Source organism: Malaclemys terrapin, chromosome 18 (genome assembly GCF_027887155.1).
Source record: "Malaclemys terrapin pileata isolate rMalTer1 chromosome 18, rMalTer1.hap1, whole genome shotgun sequence".
NCBI classification, from domain to species: domain Eukaryota; kingdom Metazoa; phylum Chordata; order Testudines; family Emydidae; genus Malaclemys; species Malaclemys terrapin.
Genome location: NC_071522.1, coordinates 5,330,881 through 5,346,071, shown reverse-complemented (window position 1 = coordinate 5,346,071; position 15,191 = coordinate 5,330,881). Strand labels below are relative to the sequence as shown.

The window sequence follows — 15,191 nt, the reverse complement described above, 5'->3', positions numbered from 1 at the left end:
CTAACAATCTATTTGAGTTACAGTAGTCTGAATTATTTCATATGTCAAGTCACTCCGCATAAAGAAATTTAGTAGTTATTTTTATCTTGAGTAACTGGAGGGTCAAAATGAAAGCTTAAGCAAGTTTGTGTCTGTGTATTTAACATGAAATATAAAAGTTCCTTCTGAATATTATTTTTCCAGCATTTTAGTTTCATAACCTTTTGTCCCTCAGTCTGTAGGAGACCGCATACACAAAACTTTAATTGCTTTTAAGATTGATTTTCCAAGTCAATATTCTTGCTTGTTACCAAAGAACTGTTAGACAGCTGGAGTGGCCTATGCAAATTGTTTTACAGAGTTGTATCACCTGGGTAGGAAAAAGTGATACAAGTCAACTTGTCAAGCTTCCCAGATCACCAAGGTTGTGTGTTAATCCAAAAGTGAACACGAGTTCACTCCAAAGGCTTCTCCCTCCCCCCACATTAGAAGGACATGATATAGTGTCTTGGACCTGAAGTGTTCCACATGAGCAAGGAGTATAGCGATTAAGTTGAAACATTCCACCTGAAGAGGGAGTGTCATACTCACTGCATGATTTACCTTAGACACACGACTAAGTGCAAATACTACTGTAAAAGCCACACCTTCCTAAGTAGCCATTCACATTTACACACCTAAGATATACCACTCCCTTACTACAGGTATGTGCTAAGGTTGCAATTCATTTGTTATCTTCAATTGTCTGCAGAGCTTTTATTTGAAAAGTCTTCTCTTAGGTGAAGAAGACAGGATGTTTCCTCCCATGCACCCCACACTACTCCTGAGCTAGACTACCACAACTATGGTGTTATGATCAGTAGAACCGCAGCACTCATACTCTAATTGAGCGTTGCAATTGCTTGCAGCATGAACAAGAACTTTGTTATGGTACTTGCCTAAAGCACTTCCCAGATAGTGAACGTGATTACTTTTGGGAACTTGACCTGTATTTCACCTCTGCCTGAAGAGATGCACCTTTACTTCAGTAGGATTGAAAAGAAGATGAACAGGAATATTTTCAGGTTAACTGAAATCTGAGATTAGACAAATGCACTGCTGTTCACATCTACCAAATGTAGACATCAAGCTTCACTGCATTTAATTCAATTAAAGTCAGATGTGTCTTTCTGCACTGGTCTTAAGGTTACCCCTGTCTGGATAGACTATGGCCCTAAACTCAAAAAAGTTTACTTGTTTTTAAATTCTGAGTTATTCTATTTGTAATGGTTAAGTCTTGACAGATGGTAGTCTGTCATCCCAGTGAAGTCGGGGCTTAACCGCCACAATATCCAGGCAGATTTACCTTAAATAATCATGCCAAACTGTACCATCTGCCAGAAGTAGTGCTTCATGTACTAGTGTTTTCAATGCTGGTGCCACAAGATACGAGTGTTATCAGATTGCATTTAGGTTGGTTAACAGCAGACATAAGTAGCAATTTAACTGTCAAGCTGGAGCCTAGTTCTGTTGGTTTAGAACTGGAATCTTTGAAGTTCAGCTATTACACAAAACTTGTCCAAGCTTTAGATGTTCACCATGGCAGCTCAGAGTGTAACTAGTTTGTTTGATTCTATTGGTATTTTCCCATAGATCGTGAGGAGGAACATTCAAGCTCTGATGGTGAATGCATCTAAAAACAATGAAGGTTCATTGACAGACTAGTATGTTAGGGTCATCCCTAGCCAGCTTTTAGCCTATGCCGTACTTCTGTATAGTCAACATGGAGTTCCAGCTACTCTAATTCTAGAGGTGATGAATATGAGGGGAAGAAAAGCCAGCTTTGCCTAGGTCTGCCTAACCAATAGTAGCTAGGGACTAACTTCACAGCCTTCAGAACATTCCTATATGTTCCAGTATCAACAAACTCACGTAGGCCAGGTAGGACACTTGTTTCCATAAGAACTGTATTGGGATAGTAAATATTAGAGATCTTAATATTGCTATGTCAGTAGAACTTATTGGTAGATGGCAAAGCCAAAGGCACCCTTTCAAATGCTTTAAGGGTAGGTCTTCATTACCGGCCAGATCAGAGGGCAGCGATCGATCCAGTGGGAATTGATTTATCGTATCTAGTCTAGATGCAATAAAAATCGATCCCCGAGCACTCGGACTCCTGTACTCCAGCTCAGTGAGAGGCACAGGCAGTCTCAATGGGGGAGCGGCAGCAGTCAACACTGCAGTGAAGACCACAGTAAGTCAATCTAAGTACACCGCACTGGGTCGACAGGACAGTTTCTCTCCCATCAACTCACCTCATGCTTCTCATTCTGATGGAGTACCAGAGTCGACAGGAGAGCGATCGGTGGTCGATTTAGGGGGTCTTCATTAGACCTGCTAAAATCAACCCCCAGTGGATCAATTAACAGGCATCTATCCCCCAGTAAGTGGAGACAAGCCCTTAGTAGTGGGGGAGAGTGAGACTGAGTCCAGTTTGCAACCAGTGAACAGGAAGAGCCAGAAGGTCATAAGGCCTGATGAAGCAGACTACAAGCTTCCCTAGTACATGGTGTGTAGGCAGACTATTCTTAGCTGGACCAACACAACTATCAACCCCATAGAGGTAGGCCCGCTTTCTAGAAGATTTTTTAGGCTAATCTGGTACCAAGTGAGCTCACCACATTAAAAGCCTTCATAAGCTGACCTCCAGTTTGCTTGGCAATGCCAGCTTGAAACTTCCTCCAACTTCTGCTCCAAGTTCAGAGACAAAGTGGGTGAGAATCTCTTATTGGACCAACTTCTGTTGTTGAGAGACAAGCTTTCAAGGCACACAGAGCTCTTCACAGACCTGAAGAAGAGCTCTGAGAGACTCAAAAGCTTGTCTCTCACCAACAGAAGTTGGTCCAATAAGAGATTTTACTTCATCCACCTTGTCTCTAAACTGCTAAACCTCTTCAAAACATGCAGTCACACAGCTTCTCGCACACAGAACGTGTTACTGCCTACACTGAGTCAAAGATTTAATCTTATGTGGGCTGGGACAAATTTTAATCACTACAAGATGACCCAAAAGAAAATCCTATTTTAAAGGAACAACTATGATGCAAAAATGATTACGCCAGCCTTGGTCTGATGGTTGGATTTTAAAGTTGAATTTGGGGGCAGATCAGGAACCTTTTCTTCACACTTTAGTTCAGCACAACACAAGTTATTAACACAATGTGAAAAGGAGGTGGACATAAAGAGTGAATGGATCTCTGGCCCTGTCTTCACATATAGCACTGCAGTTGTGCTGCTGTAGATGAAGATGCTACTACACCAATGAGAAAGCTTCTCCCATCAGCATAGTTAATCCACGCAAGAGGTGGTAGCAATGTTGACGGGAGAATCTCTACACTGTGTGTGTGGGGAGGGGGGGGAAGGAAAGGTGTCAGTAATACTGATATAGGTCTGTAGTGTAGACCTGGCCTTAGTTTTCAGTAAGACCCCTGAGAGAGTTTTCTCTAGTCCCCATTTAAAAATGGGGACCTCCAGGGCAGAGTATCTAGCTATTGACCAGTCACAATGCAGCTTCTGTCATAAATAACTGAAGCTGCAATCTTATGATTAAGAGTACCAACTTCATTATTAAATTGAGAAGTCAACTTGTCTTTCTTCAAGAAAGTTTCCAATTCAGTCTACCTTGGAACTTAACATGGATGCCCACGTTAGTGGGTGCAAAGTGCCTATCCAAATTACAAGGGACACACATGAGAAAAGATGGTTGAGGTAATATCTTTTATGGGGGACCAGCTTCTGTTGGTGAAAGACAAACTTTTAAGCTTACATAGAGCTCTTCAGGTATACACAGTGCTTTCTAGTAGGGAAAAAACTTATTTCAGTCCTACTTTCCATGAAGTTAGACCCCTGCTGGTGACTAACATTAAAACTGTAACCTGCAACAAGATACACTTAGAATCATAGAATATCAGGGTTGGAAGGGACCTCAGGAGGTCATCTAATCCAACCCCCTGCCCAAAGCAGGACTAATCCCCAGACAGATTTTTGCCCCAGACCCCTAAACGGCCCCCTCAAGGATTGAACTCACAACCTTGGGTTTAGCAGGCCAATGCTCAAACCACTGAGCTATCCCTCCCCCCACTTGTTCAATTGATTATTGAATATCCCTAGAAGGGATTTTCCTGATTTTTAAAAATACCTGCCAAATCTACACTGAAACTTAACCCACTATTGTTATAAGCAACTCTGGAGATTATGGTTATAAAACGAGAAAAAGTTCACTTTGTGTAGATTCAGGGTCATTGCCCATTTGTCAGCAGGTAAATTCAGAGGCTGAGACAGTATTTGAAGTTACCTTGAAAAATAGTAAACTTAATGTGAAGGTAATATTCCACCAGGGAAGGTAGAATTACACTACACTGGAAGACTCAAATCTGTTGCATTTGTTTTTTAGCTTCCAGGGGAAGCATTAGGAAAAGAATGAAGATTAGCCTAATTTAGTCATTAGATAGTCTCTTCAGAAACTAAATAGGGATGTGAAAAATTACTTCACAGCTTAAATTTTACAGGACATCTTGCCAACTCTGAAAGTATAACCAATGATTATTTATTTCATGAAGTAGTTATAGAAACAAAGCATCATAAAGTTGTAATGCGGCTTCATAAAGTTCTGGCAAGAGCAACTGCTGTTCTGCATCCAGTCTGAAGCTAAGTTCAAGTTTTTAAAAACAGAACTGAAGGTTGGAGAGGTCAGCTAAATTGCCTGGTGTACCTAAAGCAATTAATTTTAGATTATGGCTTCATCTGAATGCACTATTGTAAGAGTAACAGCCATGGTAAGTGAAAACTATTCAGTAGTAATAAGTATGACAGCCTTTACTGTGATGGACCGTGCAAGTATCTTAAATATTTTACCCCACACAAAAAATACCCCTCATTTTTATTAGAGTAAATGTATGAAACCTGATGAAAAATGTGCTGACAGCAGTAACTGTTGCATCCTTCCTGAAAAGTATGCTTTATGACAGAATTTGCTGAGCTTTCAATCAAGCTTTCCCTGCTCCCCAGGGCATAAAAATGCTGAGAATGCAGTATTTCCTAGCTTTAACACTGAACAACAGGATATAAGCCATTGTTCTTACAGCTGAGAAATCCCCCTCACCCCCCAAAAAACTGGTTTATTTACAGGACTAGGAAGCCAGACAGCCCTGGGAACTGAAAGATTTGTAATAATTTGTTTTAGAGGGGTTGTTAAGATTTTAATTTTCCTAAGGAAACAGTGTTACCCTGACTAATTATTCTAAGTGTCATATAGCCAATTCACATCGTAGATTAGACCACAACACTGAAAATACAAGGGACAGGCTTAAGGAAGACTTGCTGGCACTAGTTTATCTTGTGCTGCTTGAGTTGAGAGGTTCAGCTTTACTCCCTTATGTTACAGAATGTTTAATTATCTGTGGTGGCATTTGCCAGAATGTAGCTTTGGAGCAATCCTTGTTTTAAGAGTAAGGTGCTACACTGTTGTCTGTTACCAGTACAGTTAGAAACTGTTTTGGAAGCATAATGTCACATTTTTCAAACACACCACTGACTCATACACTAAGTTTTAGTCATACAGAATGGACAGTCCTGTGTTGCATTTGCTGCTTCTCCACTAGAAACTGCATTTGGGCAAGTCAATGGGGGGGGGAGGGGGGGAGAGAGAAACACACAACAATCACAGAATTTTAAAAGTCTTAAGAGCACTCTCAGAAAACCTGCTAACAGCTGAAGCTTCCTTGTGCTAGGATATCTATGATCTGCCTCAGCAAATCAGAAAGGACTGTTATCAGACCACAAAACTAATTTAATTATGTATCAGGACTCAAGTAACTCATCCAAATTCCAAGTTAATATGTTGGTAGGCTGTATTAGCTAAAAAGCTAAATATTTAAAGTGTTATTTCCAAGATTCCAACAGTGTGGAGACAGCTGTGAAGTAACCATTTACATGACTCAGCTCTATTCTGGTCACTTTCAAGGCTCCCCTAAGTCCCTTAAGTTCATACAGCTACAGTACAAGCTTGAGATCCCAAATAAGATGGCAAAACAGGAAATTCAAAGTCAAGATCTAGATCATGCTACTATAGTAATTATTGCTCCACTCTTATAGCACCATCTCAATATGCAAGGCAACAGGGATGGCATTTCAGCTGGAGCTTATCCAGCTTGTTTCAGTACATACAGAGGGTATAGGTCATTTGAAATTCACATAGGCACACTGAGAACAAGTTTAGTCCTCTACCACTATTACTCAACTTTCCATCTGAAAAACTCCACACTGAACTGTAGGCTTCCTTCCCAGCTGCATTGCTAGACATTCACCTATTTAGAACAAGCACAGTTTTGCTACATTACTCTATTATAAGGCAGTTTACAATATTTTGTATAGCTTAGTCTCCAAAGGTTTTGGCAACTTTCAAAACTTTGCTTTAAGACATTAATGGGTAATGCAATAGCGTTACATCAGAAACATGCAAGCACTTAGGCTCTATTTTTTGGTGCTTAATTCATCTACTTATAAATCCACCTGCTAAAGTAATGAAAGGGGGGGAGTGAGAGGGAAAATCATCCCCCATATTCAATAGTGGTGTAAAATGCTCTTCCCAAATAAGTCAATATTCATACTTGTCCAATGTTACTTAGAGATAACCTACAAAGTTGAGTGATTCTGAAAACGAAGTATTATGGTGCTTAAAAGTGAAGAGCAAGTTCACATCTGGGGAGAGACCACCACAAGTTCTAATTATGCTTAAATTAGAAGAAAAAACCCCACCCACAACCTTAGTTTCAGCCCCAATTTTCAGTTTTGTAGCAAAAAACCTGACAGCAGTAATATACAATGCAGTGTCCTCAGTCAGTTGCATTACTTGAAAATAATGCTATATAGTTGGACCAATTTGCTTAAAGACTCAGTAAATAAAGATGAAAAGTAAACTTGTTAAAATAGTATCTGTTAACTGCAATTCTCTTTGGGCCAGTAGTTCTGAATTATTTAAATAAATTACACACAGGTCAATCCTCCAAGTAATTTGACTTATTAATACCAGTATTAAAGTGTTGAGTACTATTATCACAGCATGTCCTTTACATTACTAACCCAATATCTAGAAGAGGAACATTCACTAAGAAAGGTCTAATTATTTCACTTTCCTTTGTAGACATCATGTTAGTCAATAACTGAAACCAATCACAGTTCCTCTATGAATGGTAACAAGGGCACATGCCATTTAAGAAAGCTTTGATGAACATATCGCGCGCCCCCCCCCCCCCCCCACACACACACACTATTTTCTAATTTCTGCTAGATCTGTTACAAACCTCACTGACTAATTACTTTGAGACCCACTACACTTTATTTGTTTTTACTCTGCAAATAAGATTAGGCAGAGTGTTGACAGTTCAATTTTAGATTAAATATTGAATGAGGTGCACAGTATATTCTGTAATAAAGTCTTAGAAATATAAAGCCTTGCTCCTACAGCTATTCATCTTGAGACACTGGGAGAGGCAACCTGTTGGTATATAGTAGAGCCATGCTCATCTACCTAGTCACCAACATAAATCAGAAGTAATACTGCAAGAAGCTTATTTTAAATATTGTGTACAAATAATTTACACTTGCATCATAATGCAATTTGATCATTGGTTTTACTACTGAAATCTCAGGGTCATTTAAAGCCCAACTCCTATTTAATGGTCTCTGGTTGCTAATCCATTGGCATAGCTAGAAAACAAAGTTACACTTTCAGAACATGCTTCAATGAATTGCCAGACACCGCCAGCGTGCACATGTTTGACAGTACCGAAGTACCTAGACCAATGACCACAGCATTCTGTTACTTAATTTTTGGGTACCCTCCCCACCAGAGTTCAGAGGAGTTGAATGTTGTCAGATAATAAAGTTCTACCTTTGTCTTCTGGTAGAAGTCCTTTGCACAGAGGTATTTCTGAAAATTATTTTTATCTAAAATACTCTAAAGAGCACATACGAATTTAGGCTGTGCACTTCAAATGCTCATTAAGCCATTTATTTCAGCTCACAGCACTGTAGTCCTAAAGGAGACTGCAACCGACCGACCAACCAACCAACTCGCTCCCAGTAATACAAGTAGCCACTGATGGGAACATTTGGTAATTCACAGTGAGCTGTTATTCTGACAGTCTCCTCTGGGAGGAAATGACCCCAGTACCACAAGCCTTTATAAGATGTATTAAAGCAATGCAGCTAGTACACCTACTGGTGTGGAGTTCACTAGATTACTACTACATATCCAGGCTAGGGAAGGGAGGCATTAATATTAGTCATTCCACATTGGGTGCTAGTACTAGCACCCAGATTTTCAGGAGCACTCAGTATTTTGAGGGCTGAACTCTTGAAAGATCTCACTTTCACTCTATGCATCTGAAGAAGTGAGGTTTTTACTCACGAAAGCTTATGCCCAAATAAATCTGTTAGTCTTTAAGGTGCCACCAGACTCCTTGTTGTTTTTGTAGATACAGACTAACACGGCTACCCCCTGATACTTCTCACCCTAAAGGTCCATCAAATTGCTTGTTCAATCCTATTTACAGAAGTTCTAACAGCAAATGCAATTTTTAAGAATCTAATCTAAAAAAAGATTTTAGCCATCTAAAAAAAAAAATCAGTAAGAGCTTGATGGGGAGGAAAGAGGATTTGAATAGTTTCAACAGGGCAGAAATACAGGATGTTCAATTGAAAGTCTTAGGATTACTCATTGAATCTCTTCAGATATGTATGTCAAAGTATAACCTGTATGTATACACAGGTTGTTAGTTCATTTGTAAATAACATACTATACATTTACCCCACTACTGTGGGGGCTATTTGATAGCTGTCCATTAGAGCTCCAGGAACAGGGCTAAGAGGAGTCCTGATGCATACTGAACTCAGAATCACATGCATCTGATGAAGTGAGTGTTCACCCATATGTCTGTTAGTCTATAAGGTGCCACAGGGCTCCATCACTTTTTTTACAGATCCAGACTAAAACGACTACCCCCCGATACTTGAACTCAATGTTTCACTTGGTTGGTTTCTACACTTGAACATTTTCTGCATGCAAGATATAGGCTAGTGAAGCAACTCCTATGTATTAGGAGACCCATGAAATTAACTTAATGCTTGCCATCTGTATATCAATCTCTCAAGGAAGAACTGTTAAGCCAATCAATTTTTGCATCCATAATGAAGGCTTTACTTTGAACTATAATATGTACTCTCAGAAAGTCAGTTATAATGTATTAATCACAATTTGATTATAGTGTCCTCCAAGTGGCTTTTGGCTTGTAAAAGATGTACTCCTTTCACAATGGACTGCCTCAGAAGGAATCAATGGCCTTGTCCCATCCACACCAGCTAGTCAGATAGGCTAGCTGAGGCAGCCACCTTAATTTTCAGAAAATGCTCATTCTCCAAGGAGACTCAGAATCTCAGTGTATGGGGATACTGGCTACTGACTAAATGATTATTAGGTTTTACCTGAACGTTTATCATACTGATCTTTAGACATGTCTGAAGCTACTTCTGAATTGGATGGTGGTTGTTCTATCCAGATCCATAGTGCCAGCCACCATAAAGGCAAGCATGCTGTATATTTTAAAGCTTTACAAGTGCATTTTGCTAGTCTATTATCAAAGGTTGTTGCCAGGCACATGCTTCCCACTGTATCTTAACCAGAATCTCTCTCCTCCCCCAAATATTTTTAGATCAATTGGCTTTTGGATTCATAAAGTTGATTTTTCAAATGAATAAAAGTATCTTAGTATGTGAAATATGACACTGCGAGACTGTACCCCACTAAAACTGCTTGAAGGTCATACCTGGTAATGTGTGGAGCAAATTTACTTAATTCAAGAAGTTTTGTTTCTAGAGTTTGCTAACACTAAAAAAAACCCCCACAGGTTTCAGGAGTTCCCTCTGATGTTTTGGCTCCTATTGTGAAGTGTAGAATAAGACATCCCCAATATAAAGCACAATACAGGGCAACTTAACTAAGTTTTGGGAAGATGTTTAGACTGATCAATAACGTTTGAAGTTGGAGAATGAGAAAGTTAAACAGCTACAGGAAGCCATTTAATAGTATCTCAGAAAGATGATACACAAGAAGCCTTGTGTACCCAGATACTATGGCTAGCTATTCAACTGAATGCACAAGTGCAATTTGCAAGTATAACTGTAGGAGCTATATATTTAAGGATAGGGATCAATTTTTGGACTGAACAGTTCAGCTCTAGAGTAGCATACCGGCATGAAACCCAGTTAAGAGTTCTTAACATGAGCAGGTAGGTTTCATTTGTCACTATAGTGTGACCGTGGGTCTCATGCATAGTTTGCATCTTAAATAATATATTATAGATCCATTTTCTACAATAGCTTAATACAGGCTGATCTACCTGGCACATAAGAAAAGTTATTCCAACTGGTTTCCCCCCCCCCCCCCCCACAGTCCTTACTACATATTGAGTTTGAAGCAATCCAGTCATTTACAGTGACATTTTGGCCTTTAATTAGAAAGGCAATTCCATTGGTCAAAGAGTATTTTAAAATACTTGTAGTGTAAAATTAAGATGTACACTCAATGATTTAAGTGCTACTTGACTTAATTCATGAGTTTGCACAGGGCTTAAGTTATTTTTCCATAGACTATTAAAAAAAAATCAGAAAAAGTATTTCTCAGCTGGTTCACTTGGAATTTGAGTGCACTTTGTCTACTCAGTTTCCTCATTTGTTTTTCTTGCTGTGTAAGAGATCACTTGGAGAGTGAAACTGACTGTAAAAGCTCAGATTAGAGGGACCTGGCGACAATTCTTAAACTGATAGGGCTTCAGTTGCTAGTGTTCCTTTGAAAAGGTAACTAGAAATGAAACAAATGTAGTCAGTTCTAGGTTTGACTGAGCCATACTATTTCTTTTTAAGCAACTGAATCTTTCCATATCCCCAACTTGCATGTGCCGACTTAGAAGTTTCCTTCCATTTAAGGGACAACCAAATTCTGAGGAAACCCCGCCACAAAAACTTCACAAGGCTTCAGAAAGCTAATAATAGTGCCAGCTCAGTTATTGCTAAGAGACAAAGACCACCATACAAGGCAAATCTGAGAAATTTTGTTGAACAGTATAATTTTGTGCAGTCTCCTTCACAAGTTCTTCGGCGTGAAGACAAATCACTGCATGACAAACGTTGGGGGTGCAGTCAGTCAGCCTTCCATTACAACAGGATTCCCCTAGACCCCTCCCTACATTTGTTACTCCCAAACGGGTTTTGTTTTGAAATTGTTAGATCTTAGTGTTTCAGTACCAGGGCATATGCTAAACTTCAGTTCATTAGGCTACATAATGTGCTGTGTATAGCATATAATCTCTGAAGAATATTAAGGCTATTCTGTTCTTTAAGAGACCTTTTAACCTAGAGAGGTTACTTTTTAGTACACTCAAGTTATTGCTTATCAGACAGAAATCCACAAGTTACTTTTATCAAAGACCATTTGACACTACACTAACAGGGAGGAAAAAACTGTAGCTTATGCATTTATCGGCCTACACTGCCACAGTTATATACTGCTGTAACTTCCATGGTATTTCTAATTGCATGGTTCTTCCTGGCACAACATTAGAAGCTAGTTCTCTGCAAGGAAATGAGATTAATCCACTACTGCAGTAAGTGAGATTACACCTTACACAACCATTAACATCACCACTATAGAAAGATAACACTGGCATCCATGTCTCACATCTAAATAGACAGTAATACAAAGTTAACTTGTATTATGTCATCCATTTTGTAAAGCTCCTGCAAAACAAAGTTTAGCAGTTTCACTTGGTTTTAACCCAGAGAGAGACTTGCTCCTAATATGGAAAGAGGAACTAAGGCACAGAGGGATCTTCTCAGTTTACCCCTCCCACGACACTGCACCGCCCAGCAGGTGCTACTGTAGGCCCAGGCCCAGACCCAGCCTCGCCCACACAACAGGTTGAAGTACACTACTGTACTTCACAGAGAGAAAAGGAGACACTAGAACAGAATCACAGTAAGGAGAAAACCAAACTGCTCTGTTTCCATGGGATCTTTAAGCACATGCTGGACCTTGGACTTTAATCAGGCCTTTATATTTTTATGGCACTAAAACATGTACCACCTTTAAGAAAAATAAAAGGCAATAAGGGCCTGAGAGAAACACCCTATTTGAGAGAGGTCTGACCACCGGTAGCTAACAGACTGTTTAGAGGAAGGGACAAACTAACGAGGGATAAGGGAAGATTCAGCAGCCCTGTGTGCCACTAAAGCCATTCCCCGGGCCAGTGGGGAGTCAAGGCAGCTGTGTAGTCGTCAGGGCCGGCACCCCCACCACTCTCACGCTCCAGGGAAAGGTGCCCTCTGGAGCCCCAGGGTTGCTGGTGCCAAAGGGGGATGGACTGAGGCAGGGGCTGGGTGAGCAGTACCCAGGGGCAGCGGCAGCCCTCCCACGCTCCTCCCGCGGCAGGTGCGCCTGGAAGCCGAGGGAGAGCTGGGGCCCTGACAGGAGGGGGGCGGAAGGCCAAGCCCTGCAGACAGGGCAGCTCCCGGCGCCCGAAGGTAAGATCTGAGCCCTGCGGGTGCCCGTAACCCCCACAGGCGGGCGCCCCTCGACCAGCCCCTCAGCGCCCCCCGCCCCAAGCCCCGTCCCCCCTACCTGGAGATGCTCCTGGAAACGGATGGGCAGAATTTGAGCCATGGCGGCAGCGGCGGCGGGTGGGGGCTCCAGCCCGAGACCGGACCGGGGAGTCTCCTCAGGGGTGCCGGGGGTGAAGGGAGGCCGGGGCGCAGAACCGCAATGGCGGAATGGGCCAGGAAGGGAGAGAGAGAGAGAGAGAGCCGTTCGATCCGGAAACGGCCCCTGCTGGCGGAGTGATACACGAACTGAGGGAGCAGCCGCCTCCTCACCTGCCGGGACCCCGCATTAACAGCGCCGGCCAGGCGGAAGAATCCAGAGGACGGCGGTGAAGAGGTCCCGGAGTATCCAATGGGAACGGCGGAGGGATCCCCTACCGGAAGGGACTATTTTATGACTCATCACTCTTCCCTCCCCCGGCCTTTTTTTTTTCTGCCACATCATGCGACTGGGGTGCGGATGCGTCATTTCCGTTCCGCGCTCCAAGGCGGGCGCCGGGATCACGTGATGGGGGAGCCACCGGGCAAGGTGACCATCCCGCTGGGCTGCCACCGTCACATCTCAGCCCTCAGTGACCGTACGGCCACCACACATCACCCTTCCGCCAGGGGCGCCTACCTACGGGAAGCGCTGTGGTCTAGGGGTCAGCGTACTGCGCCTGTGCACTAGGGCGCGGGGTTCGAATCCCTGGTCTGCTATTAGCCTAACAGTGACCTTGGACCATCTCCTGTAAGGGGGCTTTGAGGAGCGGGGCCTCACCGGTCTTTAGCAAAGCGCCTATTAAAAGTCCTAGTGTGGGAGGGTCCTCGAAGCACAAAAGAGCCTTATTAACACCAACACTTAAGGGGCAGCCTGCTCTCATGTAATCACCCCCCTGTATAGTGTGTTTATCTATTTATTTATTCCTCAGTGTAGGAAGGGCATCATATACACACCTGAACAAAAGATTGAAGCCGCATCAAATGCAATGCTAAAACAGGACATCCTACATGGTGCAAAACCCTGTACTATTGCCAACTATTATTAGAAACTCATGAGTCAGGCCCCAAATCATAAGAGGCTATATTAATTTTTTTTTTAAATAATATATTTGGGATTCTTTTTATTTGATGATTTTTAACATTTAGGATTCATATTTTTAAGCTTGTTATCAGTCAGAGAGTTAGCAATTTACTTTTTTTTTTTTTAATGGAAAGAGATTCTCACATAATCACACATCTCCATAAAAAACACTGTCACACAAGTTGGCAATAGTGACGGAAGAGTTACCATACTTGCTAGCCCCGTATCCATTCTCAAACAGTGACAAGTAGCAGAACTTCAGGGGAGTGTACAATATAGTGCAATTTTTGAGAGACCCACCTATTTTCCCTTCCTGACTTCTCACAGTCAGAGGTTTAAGGTCACCCCGGGCATGGTGTTCCATATCAGACCATCTTGGCTAATAGCCATTGGTGAATCTATCCTCCATGAACTTACCTACCGGTAGTTCTTCTTTGAATCCAGTTATACTTTTGCACATCACAAGGCAACGAGTTCCAGAGGTTAATTGTGCATTATGTAAAAAAGTACTTCCTCTTGTTTGTATTAAACATGCTGCCTATTAATTTCATTGGTTGACCCCCTGCTTTTTGTATTGTGGGAAAGGGTGAACAAAGACTTCCTTGTTCATTTTGTCCACACCATTCATGATTTTATAGACTTTATCATATCCCCTTCGTCGTCTTTTCTCTAAGATGAATAGCCCTACTCTTTTTAGTCTCTCCTCATGTAGAAACTGTTCTATACCCTTGATCATCTTTGTTGCCTTTCGCTGTAGTTTTTCCCATATCAGTCCAGAATTCAACCCTTCCCATCCCGACCCTTCAAGCAAAGGTCAATCAGGATTTAAAAGTCAGATTATACATCATGTTCTTCAGGTCAACAAACTGCCTGAGGTTGGCTCCCTTTAAAAAAAATTAGGAAACCATACACATGAAAACAAGCATAAAAGAGCAAATTAATTCCTGGTGTAACTCTAATGCAGCCAGTGGCAATAGCAGAGGAACTAGGCCCAGATACTTAGGCGGCCAGACCCTTCAATGTAACCAACCATTGTGATTTTCTCATGAGACTTGCAATATTTAATATTTTTACTAACGTTACAGCTCATGGAGTCACATAATTACATACAAATCTCAGGTTTTTCTTTTTCTTTAATTTAAATTTCAGGACCTCATGGTTGCAGAAAAAAATCGTGAAAATATTAATCCTAGAGGCTCAAATCCAGAAGGCAAATTGAAAAGAAAAACACTTTTTAAAATCTTATTTTAAATCAATCTCCTATTTTTTAAGGAGGGCTGGCTCATAATTTTTGAACATTTGGAGTTGATAATAACGAACCCTGCATTGTTATGAGATTTAGCCAATGAACGAGTGTATGAATGCACTTTAAGATCCTTGGGCAATTGCCAGCGCTACACATACACAAAGTGTTAGTATTATTTATTGTTTCTTGAAAGCCTTACCAATATGAATAATT

The 15,191-nt window shown here is 41.3% G+C and overlaps 1 protein-coding gene across 2 annotated transcripts in view; it reads right to left on the bottom strand.

Annotated features, from left to right (window-relative positions):
- Nucleotides 1-12,931, bottom strand: part of CLTC (clathrin heavy chain) — a 52,446-nt gene extending 39,515 nt beyond the window's left edge. The window contains exon 1 of one of the 2 annotated variants that reach the window (XM_054008515.1): nucleotides 12,692-12,931. In XM_054008515.1, the coding sequence (XP_053864490.1) occupies nucleotides 12,692-12,733 (42 nt within the window). In that variant the 5' untranslated portion in view covers nucleotides 12,734-12,931. The remainder of the gene's footprint in view (nucleotides 1-12,691) is intronic. The other variant, XM_054008516.1, reaches the window with a different exon arrangement.
- Nucleotides 12,932-15,191: the final 2,260 nt, after the last annotated feature.